This window comes from Prinia subflava, chromosome 4 (genome assembly GCF_021018805.1).
Source record: "Prinia subflava isolate CZ2003 ecotype Zambia chromosome 4, Cam_Psub_1.2, whole genome shotgun sequence".
Lineage (NCBI taxonomy): Eukaryota > Metazoa > Chordata > Aves > Passeriformes > Cisticolidae > Prinia > Prinia subflava.
The window spans coordinates 51851643-51868882 of NC_086250.1; the positions used below are offsets into that span (position 1 = coordinate 51851643).

The 17240-nt window shown below is 35.6% G+C and overlaps 1 protein-coding gene across 3 annotated transcripts in view; it reads right to left on the reverse strand.

Moving 5' to 3' along the window:
* CADPS2 (calcium dependent secretion activator 2) overlaps positions 1–17240 on the reverse strand; it is a 288930-nt gene that overhangs the window by 79221 nt on the left and 192469 nt on the right. For all 3 annotated transcript variants that reach the window (XR_010080295.1, XM_063396763.1, XM_063396762.1), the window contains exons 13-14: positions 14518–14705; positions 2845–2946 (exon numbers count right to left, since the gene is read on the reverse strand). Coding sequence is in view for 2 of the 3 variants with exons in the window: in XM_063396763.1 (XP_063252833.1) it covers positions 2845–2946; positions 14518–14705 (290 nt within the window). In the remaining variant the exon portion in view is untranslated. The remainder of the gene's footprint in view (positions 1–2844; positions 2947–14517; positions 14706–17240) is intronic.

Consider the following 17240-nt stretch of genomic DNA (forward strand, 5'->3'; position numbering starts at 1 on the left):
ACCAGCATTTTAGGCCTAAGTGCAGAAAAGACCCTAAAAAGTCCAAATTATCAACTATGAAGGATATTTAAAGGTCTCTGATGAGTTTAATTGTCATCCTCCTGGAAAAACGTACTATTTTTCATGTAGACATGACTGCTATTGGACCTGGGAAGCAACATTCTGTATATTGTATTTTATTTTAAAATTGGATTAAGACAAGGATGAATTATCAGATATTTTAATTTCTAGAGATATAAATGCTGGCAGATATTTCATATTTTTTCTATTATATTAAAATACCTTGAAAAAGCACTTATCTTAAATTTTATCAGCTATAACTTAAACCATGCCCACTCCTAAAACTATGTAAATCAAAAAGTGATTGCATTCATAGCTTTATTTTTTATTTTTGTCTACTGAATGATGCAGTATAGCAGGTCAATGAGAATACAATACTCAGGCAACTGTAATTTCTCTTAATCCTGTCTATAAAATCTTACTGGGATATCCCCAGCTGGAAAAAGGATTTTTTAATTTGCTGAGATTATTTTTTTCTTATTATTACTCACTGAGAAAGGTAGCCACCTATTCTAATGTTTTCCAGTAGTCAAATCTTTTCTAATGATAAAAGGATTCAGACCAGTGAATTTTAGATCCGCATTTTGGTCAGCCAAAATAAAGCTTTATAAATGAGGTTAAAACAGGATTTCCTGCAGTGACAATTCCAGTATTTGCTTTTATCTCTGTAAAGACTCCAGAGATAAAATTCACACAGCCAGGCAAGAGGTTAAAGCCCAAGACCTTCACGACAGCTTTCTCAGAAATGTTGTCTCTTCCACATTTGATGCCTGAGAGGCTTGCAGAGATCTGAAGTCTCAGTGGGTAGGCAAGGTGACAGAGAGGAAAGGTGTAAGTACCTTAAGAACTACTTTAGACAACAGCCACTAGCACGGGACGGGCTGACTGCATAATGGAACCAGGCTGACAGCAGTGACAATGAGAATTAAAAAGGCCAGAGGGGAGTATTAAAACTGGAGGCTGCAGGTCAGTTGGCAGGCAAGGGAGAGTGTCTTTTCCAGATGGGTGTGACCTAGTCACTTAGGTGGACACAGCAAATGTTCAGAGCTGCTCTGAAAGGCAGGAAGAGACGTGCACTCCTCAGCTAAACTGTCCATGACAGCTGGCCAGTGCACACAACACTGAGCAATGGAGAGAAGGCAAAGCTTAGAAAAGTACTGCAGAGAAAAAAAAAAGTGCTGATGATCCTTGAAAGTCTGTACCACTGAACCCCTAGTTATAATGATCAGTGCACTTACAAAATGTTAAATGAGATTAGAGGAGCTGCCAATTCAGGATTTCAACTCTAGGCATATACACGTGACTGACATCTCATTAGAACAAGGTATTATGCCAGTATCCTTGTTTAAATCCAGACATTTAATCTATTTTTTATTTGATTTCTAATATTTGTTCACAGTAAGAAATAGTTATTACTCCTCACCTGGCAGAGCACAGTTTGTATTGATAAACAGGATTTTAAGGCAAACCTTAGAGTCCTATGAAGGATGAAGTAATTCATGTTTGAATGACACATTTAATTGCTCTCAAGGACAAATGTCTAATGCTGTTTAAATTTGCTCGAAATCTACCAAGACGTTTTTCCACCAAATCCACCAAGATTCTATGATCACCATTGCAGCCCAAGCTCATCAACATAACTCTGAGTAAGTTAGCAGACATGACTGGTTTTTATTTGTTCCAACTCAAAAGATCATTTAGACTTTATTATACATTTTGTAATTAGTCTCATGCATGTGAAGGCCTGAAAGTAGGGAGCAGTCTGTATCATTTCTCTTGCAAGAGGTCTTTATTCCCCTAGAAGGGAAGAAAGAAGAAAGAAAAGACTCGTTTTTCCCCAAAAGGAATACTCTCCAAGGAGAACCCTAGCTCTCTTTAGTTTAATATGAAGTCCCAAGTGAAGGCTGCTAGGACCTCTATGTTAAAAAAATCCCCAATGACCTATGATGCCACTGAGTACTAGAGATTTACCTCAACAAACCAGAGAGGCATTCAGCAAACTCATAGTCAAACAAACAGAAGTTCTGCTTCATAAGGAACTATTTAAACTGTGGGACTGGCTGTTATGACGTGATACAGAGACAGAAATTTCTACAAATACAGTCTAAAAGGATTAGCTTGACAGAATAGTGGCAGATAGGTTGGCTTAGTGTGACAAAGTAACAGGTTTGGCGGTCTACCTGCAATTTTTATACTAAGTTTCATAAACCATCAATTGCTACCAAACAGCAAGAAATCCCACGTTTCCTCTGTTTCTTGTACTCCTCTAAACAACTTCTGCTGGTATTGACAGTCCTTACTATGACAAACTCCTTATTGAGCATGATGACCCTTAAGTTAAGGAAGATATGTATATCATGAGACCAACAGCATTACATGAGATATCAAGAAAATTTTTAGCTGCCATCTATCAAAGATGTTCTCTACTCATCAGATTTTACTGATCCATAGTAATCCAGAAATAGTTCTGACACAGTCACTTTCATTCAGAGAATTTTCTTGGTTACAGTTATACAACGCTTGAACTTTAAAAAAATCGACAAAATCAAGGCCTATTCTTGCATAATCTTTTTTATCAGATCTATTAACTCACAAATATTACACAAGTAAATTTAAAGTACAACCATCTTTGTAAATAAATTATTCCATATTTAAGCTATTCCTTTGCAAGCAGACCATTTTCACTCCACTTGTTCAAGACCAATATTAATCTCGTGGATTAAACACCATGAGAAAATTCTTCCAGAAAAAATGTAGCATTCATTGAATAAATGATACACTCACCTGAAATGGCTTATTTGGTTTTCTAAAAGGGAGGAAAGTCTGTCCTTAATTTCCTCAAACCTTTCTTTCTCTTCCACAGATACCGTTCCAATTCCATCTGGCCTGTAATATTAAATATTTAATAATTGTTTAGTATCTTTTCATGCTGATTTGTCTTTGGACAATAATCTTGATTTATAAAGTTTTCATTAACATGAGTGTTAACTCCCCTTTTCTTTTTCTTATTGCCTCAAAGCATAAACAGTTACTTGTGAATACAGTTAAAGGACAGGCTGCAACTGGACAAATAATTTAACTTTTGAGCTGAACTTTTGAATTCAAGTCCTAAGTTTCTACATCACCTCAGTATGAACACAAGTTAGCATATAATTCTCCCAAATCCTCTCAAAAGACAGTGTATTTTCTCAAGAAAATTAGTACTATTGTCACAGTAGAGAGGTATACTCAAATCTTGTTAAATTTCATCTCCTTGAATCTTCTGTTTATTTTTCTAGAGCCACAATACCGCTAAAAGTGATTTAAAAATAAAGGTGGGAGAGAAACTACAGTGAGAAAAGCCACAGCAGGCAACACCTAGGAATCCTGCATAGTGAGGATAGAGTTTGATTCTCCATCCTATATTGACAAATAGCATAATGTAATCAAGACTTCCCTATTGGTGCACCATTAAAGATGCAACTAATGTCTTTAAAAAACAAACGCACTGGTACTTTTTTAAACATCAAATTTAAGTCACAATAATTAAAAATAAACTTATATTTAGTGTGTTAAACATACACTTGGTCTAAAGTCTTAGCCTAAAGGTGTTACTAATGTATTTATGTTAAAATGATGACCAAAGTAAATAAAAATTAAATACACAGTTCCCAAATATTGTTTTTGCCAAGTAGTCACAACTTCCCCACATACAGCATTCTTTAAAAAGAGGTATCTGAAATGTTCCTGTTACTTTCCTAACTCCCAGCTCCAAGGTAACAAATCAGCTACTGCTTCTCACCTGAGTTTCTGAACCTGACACTGTGTGAGTCTGCCCTGTATCTTCTCCAGAGCCTCCAAAAATATCTCAGTGTTTCTAGAACTGAGAAAACTGTAGTAAAATGACATAAAGAAAGACAACGCTCTTTGTTGGAGCATTCTGAATGTTCCAACAATCATTCTAGGATTCTATGAGCATCTTTTTCCCAAATTGTTACTTTAACTTTCTGCACTATACTTAAATCTAGGAGGGATAAGTTGCTACCTGGTCATGACATAAACAATTCTCTCACTGTTTAAATCACTTATATTTGTGACCTGTCAAGTCAAGGTGGAAAGAATGCTTGATTTCCTTAAATTATTGTGAAGACAACAATAAAAAATCAGATATGGTGGGGATGGGAGTAGTCAGGCACATCAATACACCATTGTATAAATTTGATGTGAAAGAGCAAAAAACTTATCTTCTCTTGTTTGATGGATGCCAGGATACTTTACCTCAGCCTTCTGACAAATGGAATGAGCTCAAATTTAAGTAAATTGCACTGTCTGATTTCATTGTCAGGAGAGATTGCACTCTGGACTGATAAAGTAAATAGTTCTGTCATATTAAGCCTCGCTGGGGCATGTCATGTATATGTCAGGAAAGACCTAGGGGTCCAGATAGCAGTAAGTGAAAAAGGTGAGCCAGGAGGATGTCATATCTGTCATCCTGCACTAAGGCTACCACCACCACGTACCAGGCACCTGTCACTTCCCTGAGTCTGTTGTCATAAGGAACCCTGTTGTCAATGACTAAAATTTTCAGAACTGCTAAATATATGTTTGCATTGAAGCAGATGTCCCAAAAGAAGGAGTAAACACAAAAAGGTGTTGGAAAACTACCACCTATAGCACTGAAAAACTCATCTCTTGAAAATATGCTTTTAGAAAAATACCACAGAAAATACCATAATTTTGTTTCTTCTTGTTGCAAACTTTATTGTAACAAGAATATAAAAAGGCATTTTTGCAACACAGTTGTGACACATATCATGCTGGTGATAATTTTTCTACTTTAGGGACTAAATGCCTACTACTAATTAGAAAAGAATCCATGGAAAAAAGAATCTGTGAGATAAGCTGAAACATTAAAAATAGATAAATACTTCAAAATTCCCACTCATTTAATCTTCTGGATATTTTTTCTTTATTTACTTTGAAGACTGAATAAAATAAATAGCACTGTTTTGATCTGGTTATTTTTATTTATGAAATACTCTGCCTGCAAGGAAAGTCAGACTCATACAGTCATTTAGTTTTCAAAGATTTAGGTCATCCATAAGCTATGCAAGAACTATTTTGCAATTAAAAATAACAACGTGTCTTTCCTACTGTCTCAAATGTTATGGACTTGATTTTTTTAAATTCAAAACTTATCAAACTAAGGTTTGATATTGCAGCCTGGGACTGCAGTTCTTACAAGAACTCAGCCAAGAAAAGTGATGGTCTCTCTTAAGAAGAGTTTTCATTTTAACATCATCTTCTCAAGAAGGTAATGGAGAGTGAATTTCCCCTTCCTCCGCATTCTTTTTTCCTCCTTATTGTTCACAACATTTTTTAGAATTAGAGAACTAGGTGAAACACTCAAAACCTGAGTAGCCTTCTCTCACACACATATATTAGTTTACCATTTTTTGAGAACTCTGTCAATTGGATTTGGATTGGCTTGTCTTATCTGCTTAGATCATAGTCTTAACTGGCACAGATGTAATGTTGTCTCTGGTCACAAGTCAAATTGTTTAATTCACTCAGACTTAAATATCAGAAGAGATTTGAAATAAATACCTCATGAACTGGAGCTAGTACATTCAAGTGGAAAACAGCTGTTTAACCATAAACCACTTAAATCGTTAACCAAAAGTAAAGGTTGACCAGAATTTTGAAAGTTATTTTTTACTGCAAAAATCGTGCAAGATTGTTGTCCTGACAACCGTTACTCTAGAGAAGCTGACTGATCAGGTGATGGATCTCAGTTTTCCTCTTGCAGTAGACTGTTTTTCCTCACTTGATATAATGCTTTTAGGCTTGGAGCATCATCTAGAATTATTTTGATGTCTAGAGGTCTTAAAACCTGCAATAATTTGCAGAGGTCACTTGATGAATTGTAGGATTTAGATTACAGAGAAGACCTACAGCATGTAAGATAAAACTGCATTCCAGTTCCAACAGGAATTAGATCTGCTGGACACTGGGTTGACTGTGCATTGTTTCCAGCCCTCAAATTTGGAAACAGCTTCTCCTAGTGGCCTCTCAGAGAGTGAATTGTTACTTTAAGCAAGGCTGCTTTGTTAAGACAGCCTTGGAAATACTAACTGAACATGCCTTTTTCCTCTGGAACATCATTGATACTGGTGCTTTTTTGCATTTTTTCATATTTTCAAAATTATAAAAATGTTTCAATGTGCTTTGCTCATTAAAAATATAGACCAATACTTTGATGTGTCATGAAAACAAAGAATATGAAGAGAGTAATGTACAGATTGATATTCTAACATACATACAGGTATGAGTAGTAAGGCTGACCAAAAAGAATTTGCCATCTTGAAAGAGGAAGATGAGAAATTATTTTGAAAAACAAAATAAAAGAAAAAATACTTCAGCTGTAAGACATTTCTGTAATAAACTACATTTCAAGGACATAGAAAAAACAAAACCGAACTTAAAAGGCATCTTTTCTTCTAGAAACAAATTGTTTTAGAAGACTTCAGTGCTTTCTGAAAGCACTTGTTTTTATATTCAGCATGATGTACAAGCAAATGAAAGAACAGGGACAAGTTTCAAATTAGCAAGATAAAAGTTTGACTGCTTGTTCTTAGAAAACCAAAGATTAAATTTTTTAGAATTTGATGTAGAACTTTTATTATCTGTTTATAGGACTTAACATTCAAGAACTTAAATATCCAAATTTTCTTTTAAAATGTAACTGTATTAAGGCTTTTGCAGAGTCCATGGTTTATGTTACAGAAATATAAGTACGATGATTTCCACTATCAGCTTAAAAGTGGACAGAGCAGACATCTTTTTAATCACAGAAAATGAAGACAGTGCATTACCACATGGCATTCAAACACAGCTTTAACCAGCAGACACTTGAAGACCGAGCATTTTTTTTGTTTATATTAACTATTCTTCAAACATTCTGACATAAACTGGCACAATAGAGCCTTCTGCTGTATGCAGTTCTCAGGCTGCTCCGACATCTGCTTACAGCTCATGCCCTTTTTTCACAACTGAATGAAAAAGACCAATTCTGAAGGTCACTGAAACAGACTGAGATCATAAATTGGGTTGATTTTAATAATTTTTCTGCAGTTATATTTTAGGTGGAATTCATTAATGGCCTCCTACTGGAAAGCAAAGCATATATTATCGTTTTACCCAACATACAAGGGTATGTAAAGGCAGCAATCAGTTGAAAATAATAACAAAATATTGTATAATGTTTAGGGATGGTAAGTGTATGTAACAGCATTCCTTCGTTGCCTAAGATGGCAAATATAACCTTGAATAGGCTGAACTTTTTTATATTTCTTAATAATGTGTGAATTATGTTTAATTTTCTATTGAAATGTTCTCTGAGGCTTTTCAGCAGCAGATTTGTTTTGAGACATTGAAAAATGTGCCTTTATTAATAATGTAGTACATTATTATAGCTAGGAACACTTTTCAACACAGGACAGTAAACTTCTTTTAAACAAAGGTGAAGTCAACATGGCTTCAGTCAGCCCTGGCAACAAGGTGAAATGTTTTACTTCTAACTTTGAATACAAGAGAATTTCCACCGACAACTTTTTTTTCTGGCTACTTACAACAGCAATATATAGAAAACTGTGCCACTAATTGAATGACATACATTTATAAATATATATATAAACTAAACCAGTTACTCCAAACATAACTATTTAGAGGTCTCCCATTAGAGACTTGGGCCTGTGATGCTCATAAAGAAACCACTTAAAAAGGAGAATACAGGTTAGAGGTTCACCTTCCTCTGTGTTCCATATACCTTGGATAAGCAGTTTACAAAAAAGCAGTTTCCAAAAAAGAAGGATGAACTGGATAATGCAAGATGTTTGACACAGGGCCTACTGAAAAATTTCGATTCTCAGCATTGCCCAACAAGCCTCAGAAAAAGGGAAGATTATATTCACTTGGAAGAAGAGAGATAGTTTTTTATTTTGAGAGAATACTGCTTCTCATTTAGTAGCACAAACTCCCATAGCACATCAATCCTAAAAGGTAATTTTCTCATTCCACTGTTCTGGGTAAATAGTGAATAATAACAAATGACTTCTGAATAAAAACATGGGTTTAAGTATGAGAAATCTACTCTTGCCATTTTCATTATAGATGACTGATAGAAAAATGAGACAAAATACAAAAACAGTAGACTCTTGTTACATCTCTAGATGCTATAAAACAGGAGTGAGCCTAGCAGACTGATGTTACACACTTCCCTAAAGATCCACACTGTAAGGGAACTCAGGCTCCTTCCTCCAGCTGTTGGACAGCCTTGGAACACATCTAAGATTAAGGCAGAAGGTCCAATTGCCAATAAAAACCAGTAAAAGTAGACCTTGCACCTGCTAGAATTACAACATAGACAGAACATGAAGGATTGAGAGTGAATAAGAAGCACAGCAGAAAGGGGAAGAACTTTAAAGTCCTTCAAACCAAAATGTTCCACAAAATCCTGTTTGCAATATTTTTTAGGGTACACCATCTAAGAAAAAGTTTACATGATATTCAAATATTTTATATACAAAACTGTACATGTGAAAACATAACACTCCTAGCAAGAAATCAACTGGACAAAACCTTTCATGCCAGATGGTGGCCATGTGCAGATAAATGGTGAAACTATGGACTTAAGTTCTGGAATTTTATTTTAAATCTTATTCCATACTGTTTATGAAAGATATAAAATGAAGGAGAAATCATCAAGATATAGACAACCTTACTTTAAAGTTAAGTTAGTTAGAGAAGAATATACCTATTCAGAAGTTCCAGAAAAAAATGAAAAGAGACAGAGGAATGTAATGATACTATTTTCTTTATTTAATGATATTCCTTGTCCCAGAGCAAAATCATCCTTAAAAGAGATTACTTCTCTGAAAATTATTTTACGACTTGACACAAGGTGTAAAATTGCAATAAATGTTTCTTACCACAAAACTGAAAAATGAAAAGAAATATATGAAGGCATAGCACTGTCCAAAGTTTCCATAATTTCACTTCTCTTTATTCTACTCTAATATATTTCCTCCAAGCATAACCAAACAAGAAGCCTATCAGAGAGTCTACATTGCCAAATGATGGCAAGGACCTAAAAGTAGCTCTCAGAGAGGTCAAAGCTGTTACAGAGATAGAAAATTATTGTTTTTGTACTGCTGTACTATTATGAAGCAAATTATTATGAAGAAGACTTCTATGCTGGAACCCTTCTTTGTTCATAGCAAGAGAATTCTTAGTTTTCAGCAAAGTATGTCTTAAAAATGAAAGAAACTAAAACAACTCCTTACGGAACAAATGAGAAAAAGCCAGCAGTAAGTCGCCAGGTCCACCTGGCAACCTGAATTACCTGTGGGGATGTGAAAGTTCTAATCCAGAACTGTCATCCTTCTGAGGAATGGGAGATCAGAATCAAAATGGGAGCAAAAAAAATGAGAGAAAGTCTCCAAGGAGCCAAGGGAAATGCAGGCCAGTAAGTATTACATGTATCCTAGAAAATTACAAGGAACTGTAATATAAAGATATTTAAGGATAGAAATCAGGATATTTGGGTAAATATTATCTATTGTCAAGTCTGTATGACTTTGAAGCCATAAGACAGAGAAATCTTACCTTCTGATCTTGGAGTTTTCTAAAAGGATTGAAAACAAGTGAATGAGTGTGACCTGACTCATATGAAATACCTGGATTTCCAAACCTCTTTTAACAGAGTCCCTAATCAAAGGCTTTAAAAGCAATTCAACAGTGTTTGAGTAAAAGTTCCTACATTTACATTTAAAAGTAGAGAGGTGAGTACCTGCTGTGAAGGTATGTTATCAGTAGAGTTCTGCAGAGATCTGTGATGAGACTTGTGCTGTTTTACAATATTTATAAATGACCTGGCTTACAGCTGAGAACTGAGGTGATAGACAATGTAATTTTAATGATAGTTATGTGGCATAGTGTGGAATTCCAGAAAGACCCCATGAAATCATGTAGCAATACAACAGAAAACAATGTTAAACATAGATAAATGTAAGGAAAACACAGTTGTTATTGAGAGTGGAGATCCTGGTTTTATGATGGATAATTCCATGAAATCGTTCCTGTTCAGTAGCAGTCAAAGGAGCAAACCAACACTGGGAAATGCCATAAAAGGATAAGGAACTAGCAGAAAAATTCCATTCAATGCAATTATAGCATTGTGCACTTCCAATTCTTGATTCTTAAATAGCAGACAGAACAGGATTTTTCTTTTTTCTCCTTTACCTCTCCAATAGCAGCAGAGCATGAAATGAGATGTGTAGGAGTCAAGTTCAAAGCAATAGTTCTTCAAGCAAGAGGAGGCTGAGCTGTGGAACTTGCTGCCAGAGGTGTTGAGGTTGAAAAGGGTTACACTGGTTCAGGGGTGCAATGGACAAGTACCTGAAAAAAAGGCTCACTCCAGGTTACCAAACAGGGCATATTCTGAGCTGCAAAGAGTTGGGAGTGGGAAAGAGGAAATATTGCACATGCTTGCTCGTCTTTTACTCCAAGCAGGTCAGTGCTGGAGACAGATGACTGATTGGCTTAGAAGAACTCTGACTCATGATTGTGCTTCTATGGAAACACACATATGCTGAAGTTTTTGCAATAAAGACAAAAAAACCTCCAACCTATTCATCTTCAGTTATATACTGATTTTTGCAGCATTACTTTCACATTCACTTCTCATATCTGAACTTCATTTCATCAGATATCTTTCTGAATAAGAAAAGGTATAACAAGGGAATATGCTTGAATTTTGAATTTTTCAATTCAGTCTGTAACTCAGCAGGTGGAAAGAAGTCACTTCACACTTCATGTGATACCCACCAGCATTCATTTCAGACAAGAGGGACTAAATAGAAGTCACAGCATGAAAAGTAGACAAGAGTGAATATGATGGGGTAGAAAACAATAGCTCCTACCTGGACTGTTTAGACTGAAATGTCATCATTCAGGAATGTCCTATAGTTCCTTGTCCTGCCCATTTCACTTTCACCAGCAATAAGTTTATGCATAAGTGCAGAGCAAAAAGTTTACTTGTGAACTAACTATATTGATGGGGAATATATAGAATATTTCATATGAACAACCATGGCATATTTCAAAAGAAACCCGTTGTGATGAGAAGTCAAAGGAGATGGTACAGGAAATCCACCTAGCACCAAAAGTACAGACAATGAAAGATTATTTAATTTACAGAAGAAAAGAAAATAGTTGACTCAGAACCATGTGTATTTGTTTAAACACACCACAGCTATTTTTTTTTGTGAAATATTTTCCTTGTTGGCTATTTAGGAAGAGAATGTCTTAAGACTGTCATCTACAATAGTAAAAAAACCCTTTTCTACATAAGCAGTTTGTTAGCCCAGTTGGAATGGTCTAATGAATGAGGAAAGAAAAGGACAAATAAGCTTTCAATTTCTCAGTCTAGGACTCAGCACATTGTGTTTGACCCTGAGTAAACATTTCTGTTCCCAAACCAGGAACACTGGCATAGGACACATGAAGTACAGGTATGCTTCATAATCTAGCAGAAGTTGTTGTCTGTATCTTCATCTCAGGAAAGAAAAAAAAAAGAAGCTGGGGACTATCCCCTAGTCCTGAGATCAGGAGACAAGGTCTGCTGCACACAGCCTACACTGGAGCTCAGTTCAGATATCTTCTGTGCTCCAAATGTCCCTGAAGCTCTACGACAGCAAAACTTCTACATGTTTATGCCAGGTGTTTTGAAATAAACCCACGGTACTGTGTTAAAGTCTGCAAGATTATAGCCTACAGCACAAAACATGTTTCGAGTCCTACAGTTCAGCACAACAGCACAGGGGACACCTGAAGGTTCAAAAACATGTTGGAAGAATTTTGAACATCTCTGAAGGGTGGAAAGAGCCAAAGCTGATTCAGATTGAGCTTCTCCTCACCAGAAAAGAAGGTGAGAGACACTTGTATCTGATAGTTTGACTGATGTTGCCAGATTGCCTGTTATTTTAAAATTCATACATAAAAGAAATGGACAACATGAACTACAGATATGCATTTCTACATGCTCCTCCATTATCTGACTTCAAGATCAATCTTGATGATCTTTCTCAGGCTAGGGGAGGGTCTAAGATCCCTCTGTGAAGCAAAGGTGACATATAAATTAAATAAATCACGGCCAGAGTATAAAGCCCTTTGTTCTGTGGTCTTTCTGAATCCCAGCCTGACTTACAAAACGAAAATGTGTAACGCCAGGGACCAGCCTAGAACTTTGGCCTGTCATGCATTGTCTGTGAAATTCTCTTTTACCTTTTACTATTTCTTAGTGCTGCAGTAAATGAATGAGTGGGTATATTATGTGCCCATATATCTGTGTCTGTCATTCTGAGCGAGTGTGTCTGCCTCTGTCCTTGACTTACTTTTTTTCTTTCTTCATGTTTCTTTTCTCTTCCTTTTTACAATATCTCAGTTCTAGTCAGACCCTCTCTGTTCAATTCTTCTTTTATTCCTAAAACACTCATAATGCTATTCAGAGAATATCTGTACTGTAGGAATAGACAGAATACAGAGTGCTTACCACTGTGTAAATGATGTGCTCCCTGAGATATTTTCTTGCACTGCGTGCACGGTTGTCCTTCACTCAAATTATGAAATAAAAAGAAATGTATCTACCTTTCTTTTGAATTCTTGAAATAAGTTTGAGCAATTATCACATATGTTTGTCTTCTTAGGTTGAAACCAATAATAAAAAGGCGAGAAACAACAAAGGCTTAGACTCAATGGGAAATACGAATGTGTCAGGTTCTTGAGGAACTGACGAAGAAGCATGCTTTTACAGAGAATAGGTTACCAAATAAAAGCCAGAAATCTCCTAACTTACTGGTATGAATGTTAAGATTCTTGACAGCATTTCAAGCACATTCAAAAACATTTCAATTTTGGATATTAATATCACGTATTATATATTGTTAGTCCACCACTATGAAATCACTCAGGTCATAAATCCCCAGCTCCAGATGAGGCTTTGTCTGAGCCAGTGAAGGAAAAATATCTTTCCTAAGGATAACCTCTTCTCTGGCTTGATGACAAGTAAAACAGCCTCTGTGGCTGACTGGTAGCAAAGCAACATAAGCATACATCTTGGGAATAAAATCTCTCTCCCAATCCTGATCAAGATTCAGTTTGGGGATTTAGTGACAGCAATTTCTTTTTGGGATTGTGATGTTTTCCCCTAGTGGCAGGACTGGATCAGTTGGGAGAATCCAGTAGGTTTCTCCTTGCTATTTTTGAACTTCTTAAACATATTCCATACAGCAGTCTACAACTCTAGTGCACAAAACAGGTATGAATGCATGTCCTATAATTTGATAGGTTGCCTGTCCCACTTCCTGCTCAAATACAAGGAAGACAGGGAGGAATTTTATTGAATTGCCATTGTAACAGCCGGAGACCAGAGCAGGTGCTCTGACTTGAGGCTGAGGGAACTGGGCTTGCTCAGCCTGGAGAATTGGAGGTGTTGAGGTGGACTGAATGAGAGCACTCTGGGTGGTAGACAAGAGGCAATATATATTACTACACTGAAATTAGACAGGTTCAAATGGGGTAAAGTCCTGGCTGGAAAAAGCCCTGAGCAACCTGGTCTGACCTCATAACTGACCCTGCTTCATGCAGGAGGTTTGCCTAGAGATCTCCTGTGGTCCTTCCTGGCCTGAGCTATCCAATGATCTGATCTGCAGTAGCCATGCTCCAACAGCAGAGCTTGTCCTTTCACAGTCTGGAATAAGACATAAATGAAGCAGTGCCTCTTTTAAACAATGTGCAAAAATAGCAAAGCAACAACCTAATTTTTTTTCTAAGTCTTTCACTTGCAGATGGAATGAAGGTATCATCCCAAGACAACCACTGTGGCCAAAAGTTCCTGAAGTATTCTACTAATATTCCTAGTGGAAAGGATTCCAGAAGTGTCTTAGCTCCTCCTGGCTGGGGGTTACACCTAATTCCCAATATCTGTTATCTCTCTCTGTGACAGCACAGACAGAAGAATTCAGTATAGTATGATTAGTTGTCAACCTACAGACTTCAGAAAAAGAGTCAAAATTTCCCTTAAACTGCAAAATTGTTTAAAATGTTTACTGCAAACACTATTTAGTACCACAACATAAATGCAAAATGAAGAAGACTACCCTTTTAACAGGATGAGTTCCTTCTATCTTGAAAACACATTGCATTAAGACAATACATGCTAAAAGGACATTTTTTTAAACAGTAATCTGTATGGAACCTCCAGTCCACCCTGAAGAAACTCTCATTAACTAATTTCTACTGTGTGCAGTTCCCTACTTGGTGAATGCAAGAGCTTATAAATACTTTTATTCAGACATCGCATTTAAATTAGATTTAAATTTAAATTTAAATAGATTTAAAAAGATATCATTAAATTACCTGTTACCATGAACATGAGAAGCACAAAATGCAAAGCTGTAGTGGAGCAAGGTTGGATCAATGACAGAGCCATTTTCTGAGTACTCAATCAGTTCATCAAGATAGCAGAGATGGCGGTGGCAGCCTCTCACCCCGTAGCGAGCGCAGTACTCATCCAACACAAAGACCTGACCTGGGCTAAACCAGCCCTGAAAGGGAAAAAACCACACAACATTTTGAAATTCATTTTCCCACTCTCAGCTTTAAATCAGGCAAAGAATAGAAACACAGATTTCTATGTCGATTATATAAACTTTTTATATTAGAATGATTTCCATCTGACTAATGCTGACGGCACTGAAGCTAGATCCTACAACAGCCCTCTCACTGAAAGGATTAAACATCAGGAAACTATTTGCAGTTATGAGTTACCATTAGTATGAAATACATTGTGTACAAAAAACATGTTAATACATCCAAAGTCTGGTACAGATTAAGTTACATATCAAAGTCTAAAATAAACTAGCACTTTAAAATAGTAAATTTTGTTTTATCAATCAGTTGTAAGATACAAACTAAAATTTGGGAAATGCTGAGGGACTTTAAGACAGTTTCTGGATGGTCAGTTCTCTGTGGCTGCAACTTTAATATTCTGACCACAATTCAACCTTTTACCCATGTAAAGTGCATGCATGCACTTCTAACATCTTTAAAACAACTTTTACTAGTAAAGACTTGCAAAGCTAGGTAGTTTGTTAAAAGCCACCTAAGTAAGATGAGTAAGATTTGACCTTAAATAATTATTAGATATTCTCAAGCTTACTGAGAGCTTTCTTGCTCAGAGTCTTGATGAGAACAGCTTAACCCTGACACAGATGTGAGCAAAGTACAGACTCCTTCACACCACAAAAACAGTTCTTGAGTGAATCCAGACTGTAAAAAATATAATTGAGTCTTGATGCAGAAATATGATAAGAACTAGCAGAGTGAGCTTCTAAAAGGTAGCATGGAGAAAAATATAAACCTTGGGAAACTACAACTACTGCACAGCTGTTCTATGTAAGTATTTTTATTTGTTCTTGTTTTGATTGTGGTGATATTTTCCTCTCATCATCTCTCACCATTCCATCTCCATCAAATGTTTAAAAGAGATTGAGGAATATCTGAACTGAAATATACAAATAACTTGGATAAGCAAAATGATTTTGCTAATTCATGAAATTATAACACCAATATAGCAGTTGAAGATCAATATTTCCCTAATGCTTGTGAATGCTTCAGCAAGATCAGATGTTTAATATTTGTACAAAGTATTAGCAAAAGTACTATTGAACAATACATAAAAATATATTCTCATCAGTTTTAAAAAACCTGTGTTTTAACTTTAATGAAAGCCTTGTTTGAAACAGGAATTCAAGCTTTATATACTCCCCAAACTCTTCAATATACTATCTGCAAACAAGAACATCTCAAAGGTATTTCATATTTAATAAAATTTTTTGCTCCTAATTAAATTCTTCAGAGTCAGTGTTTCTAGTGCCTTTAAGGAGCTTCAGCTGTTTCTAGAGAACACTTTGCTTCAGAACCCAGAACAGTACTCAGCATGTTAATCTAGTATCTGATCATGTTGCAATGCCTCATATAGCTTACACAGTGTTTGATACAAAATATGGTATTCTATTCAAAGAAAAAAAAAAGGGATTTTAACTGTATTTCTGCAATAATATGTGTCCTAGCCCTTGATGTAATCAAGGTTATTGTGATTGATATTCTCCCAATATGTCATCATTGTCACTGATCTCTCCCTATGTTTTTATGGAACACATAACAAAATACTGCATGTCATTGACTAGCAGTACAAAAGCAAACTATTAAAATTTCTCCTCATTCTCATAAGGTCTAATTGTGACAAGAGTACAAAACTTTAAAGAACTCATTAATTTAACTTCAGTCTCTCTTAAAAGATCTGTTTGTCTGGTCATTTTCCATATAAATGTGTGCTTTCCTTGCCCTTGTTCAGTCCCATATCATGCATAAGTCTCTCAAATACACAACAACTATATCCTACAAAGCATTAGTCTTAGATAACCACATATTTTTTATTTTATAATTGAAAAAAACCCCAAACCCAAAACCCTTTGCCTCCTCAATACTCTCCCTATATCAAGAAGAATGTAGAATTGAAGAAATTGAGGTTATGTAATAGTTTAATGCAGAAATTTGCATAAAATTAATTCCTATGCTTTTTATTTTTTTTTTACAAATTGTATGTGTGGTTACACTGTATTTGTTGAAATAAGGGTTGAATTGTTTCTAAAAAATTATAGGAAATGAGCTGTTAGAAGAAAGAAAAATCACTATTACATCTCCATGTATTCTACTGTTACCTTGACATTCCCAATTTTTTTTTAAATAAAAAAATGTAGTTAAATATGCAATTAAAAAAAATTATCACCCATTACACTTATTAAAAGCTGAATTAAAAAAAAGAATTGTAAGAAATACATCTGCTTTATGGTTGCTATAGCAGTGTGCATTTCACCTAACCTTTTCTAAAAGTTCCTGATTTCAAGGTTATATTAAGTGTCTTACTATATTATTATTATAAAAAAAGATTTTGACCCCAATGCACTGGTAGAAAGCTAACCATTTTCTCTTTGAGTGCCAATTACTTTGTACAGATGTACCTTCAGGCCTCTTTGATTCAGCAACCCACAGACAGAAAATGAGTCCTATAACTTTTC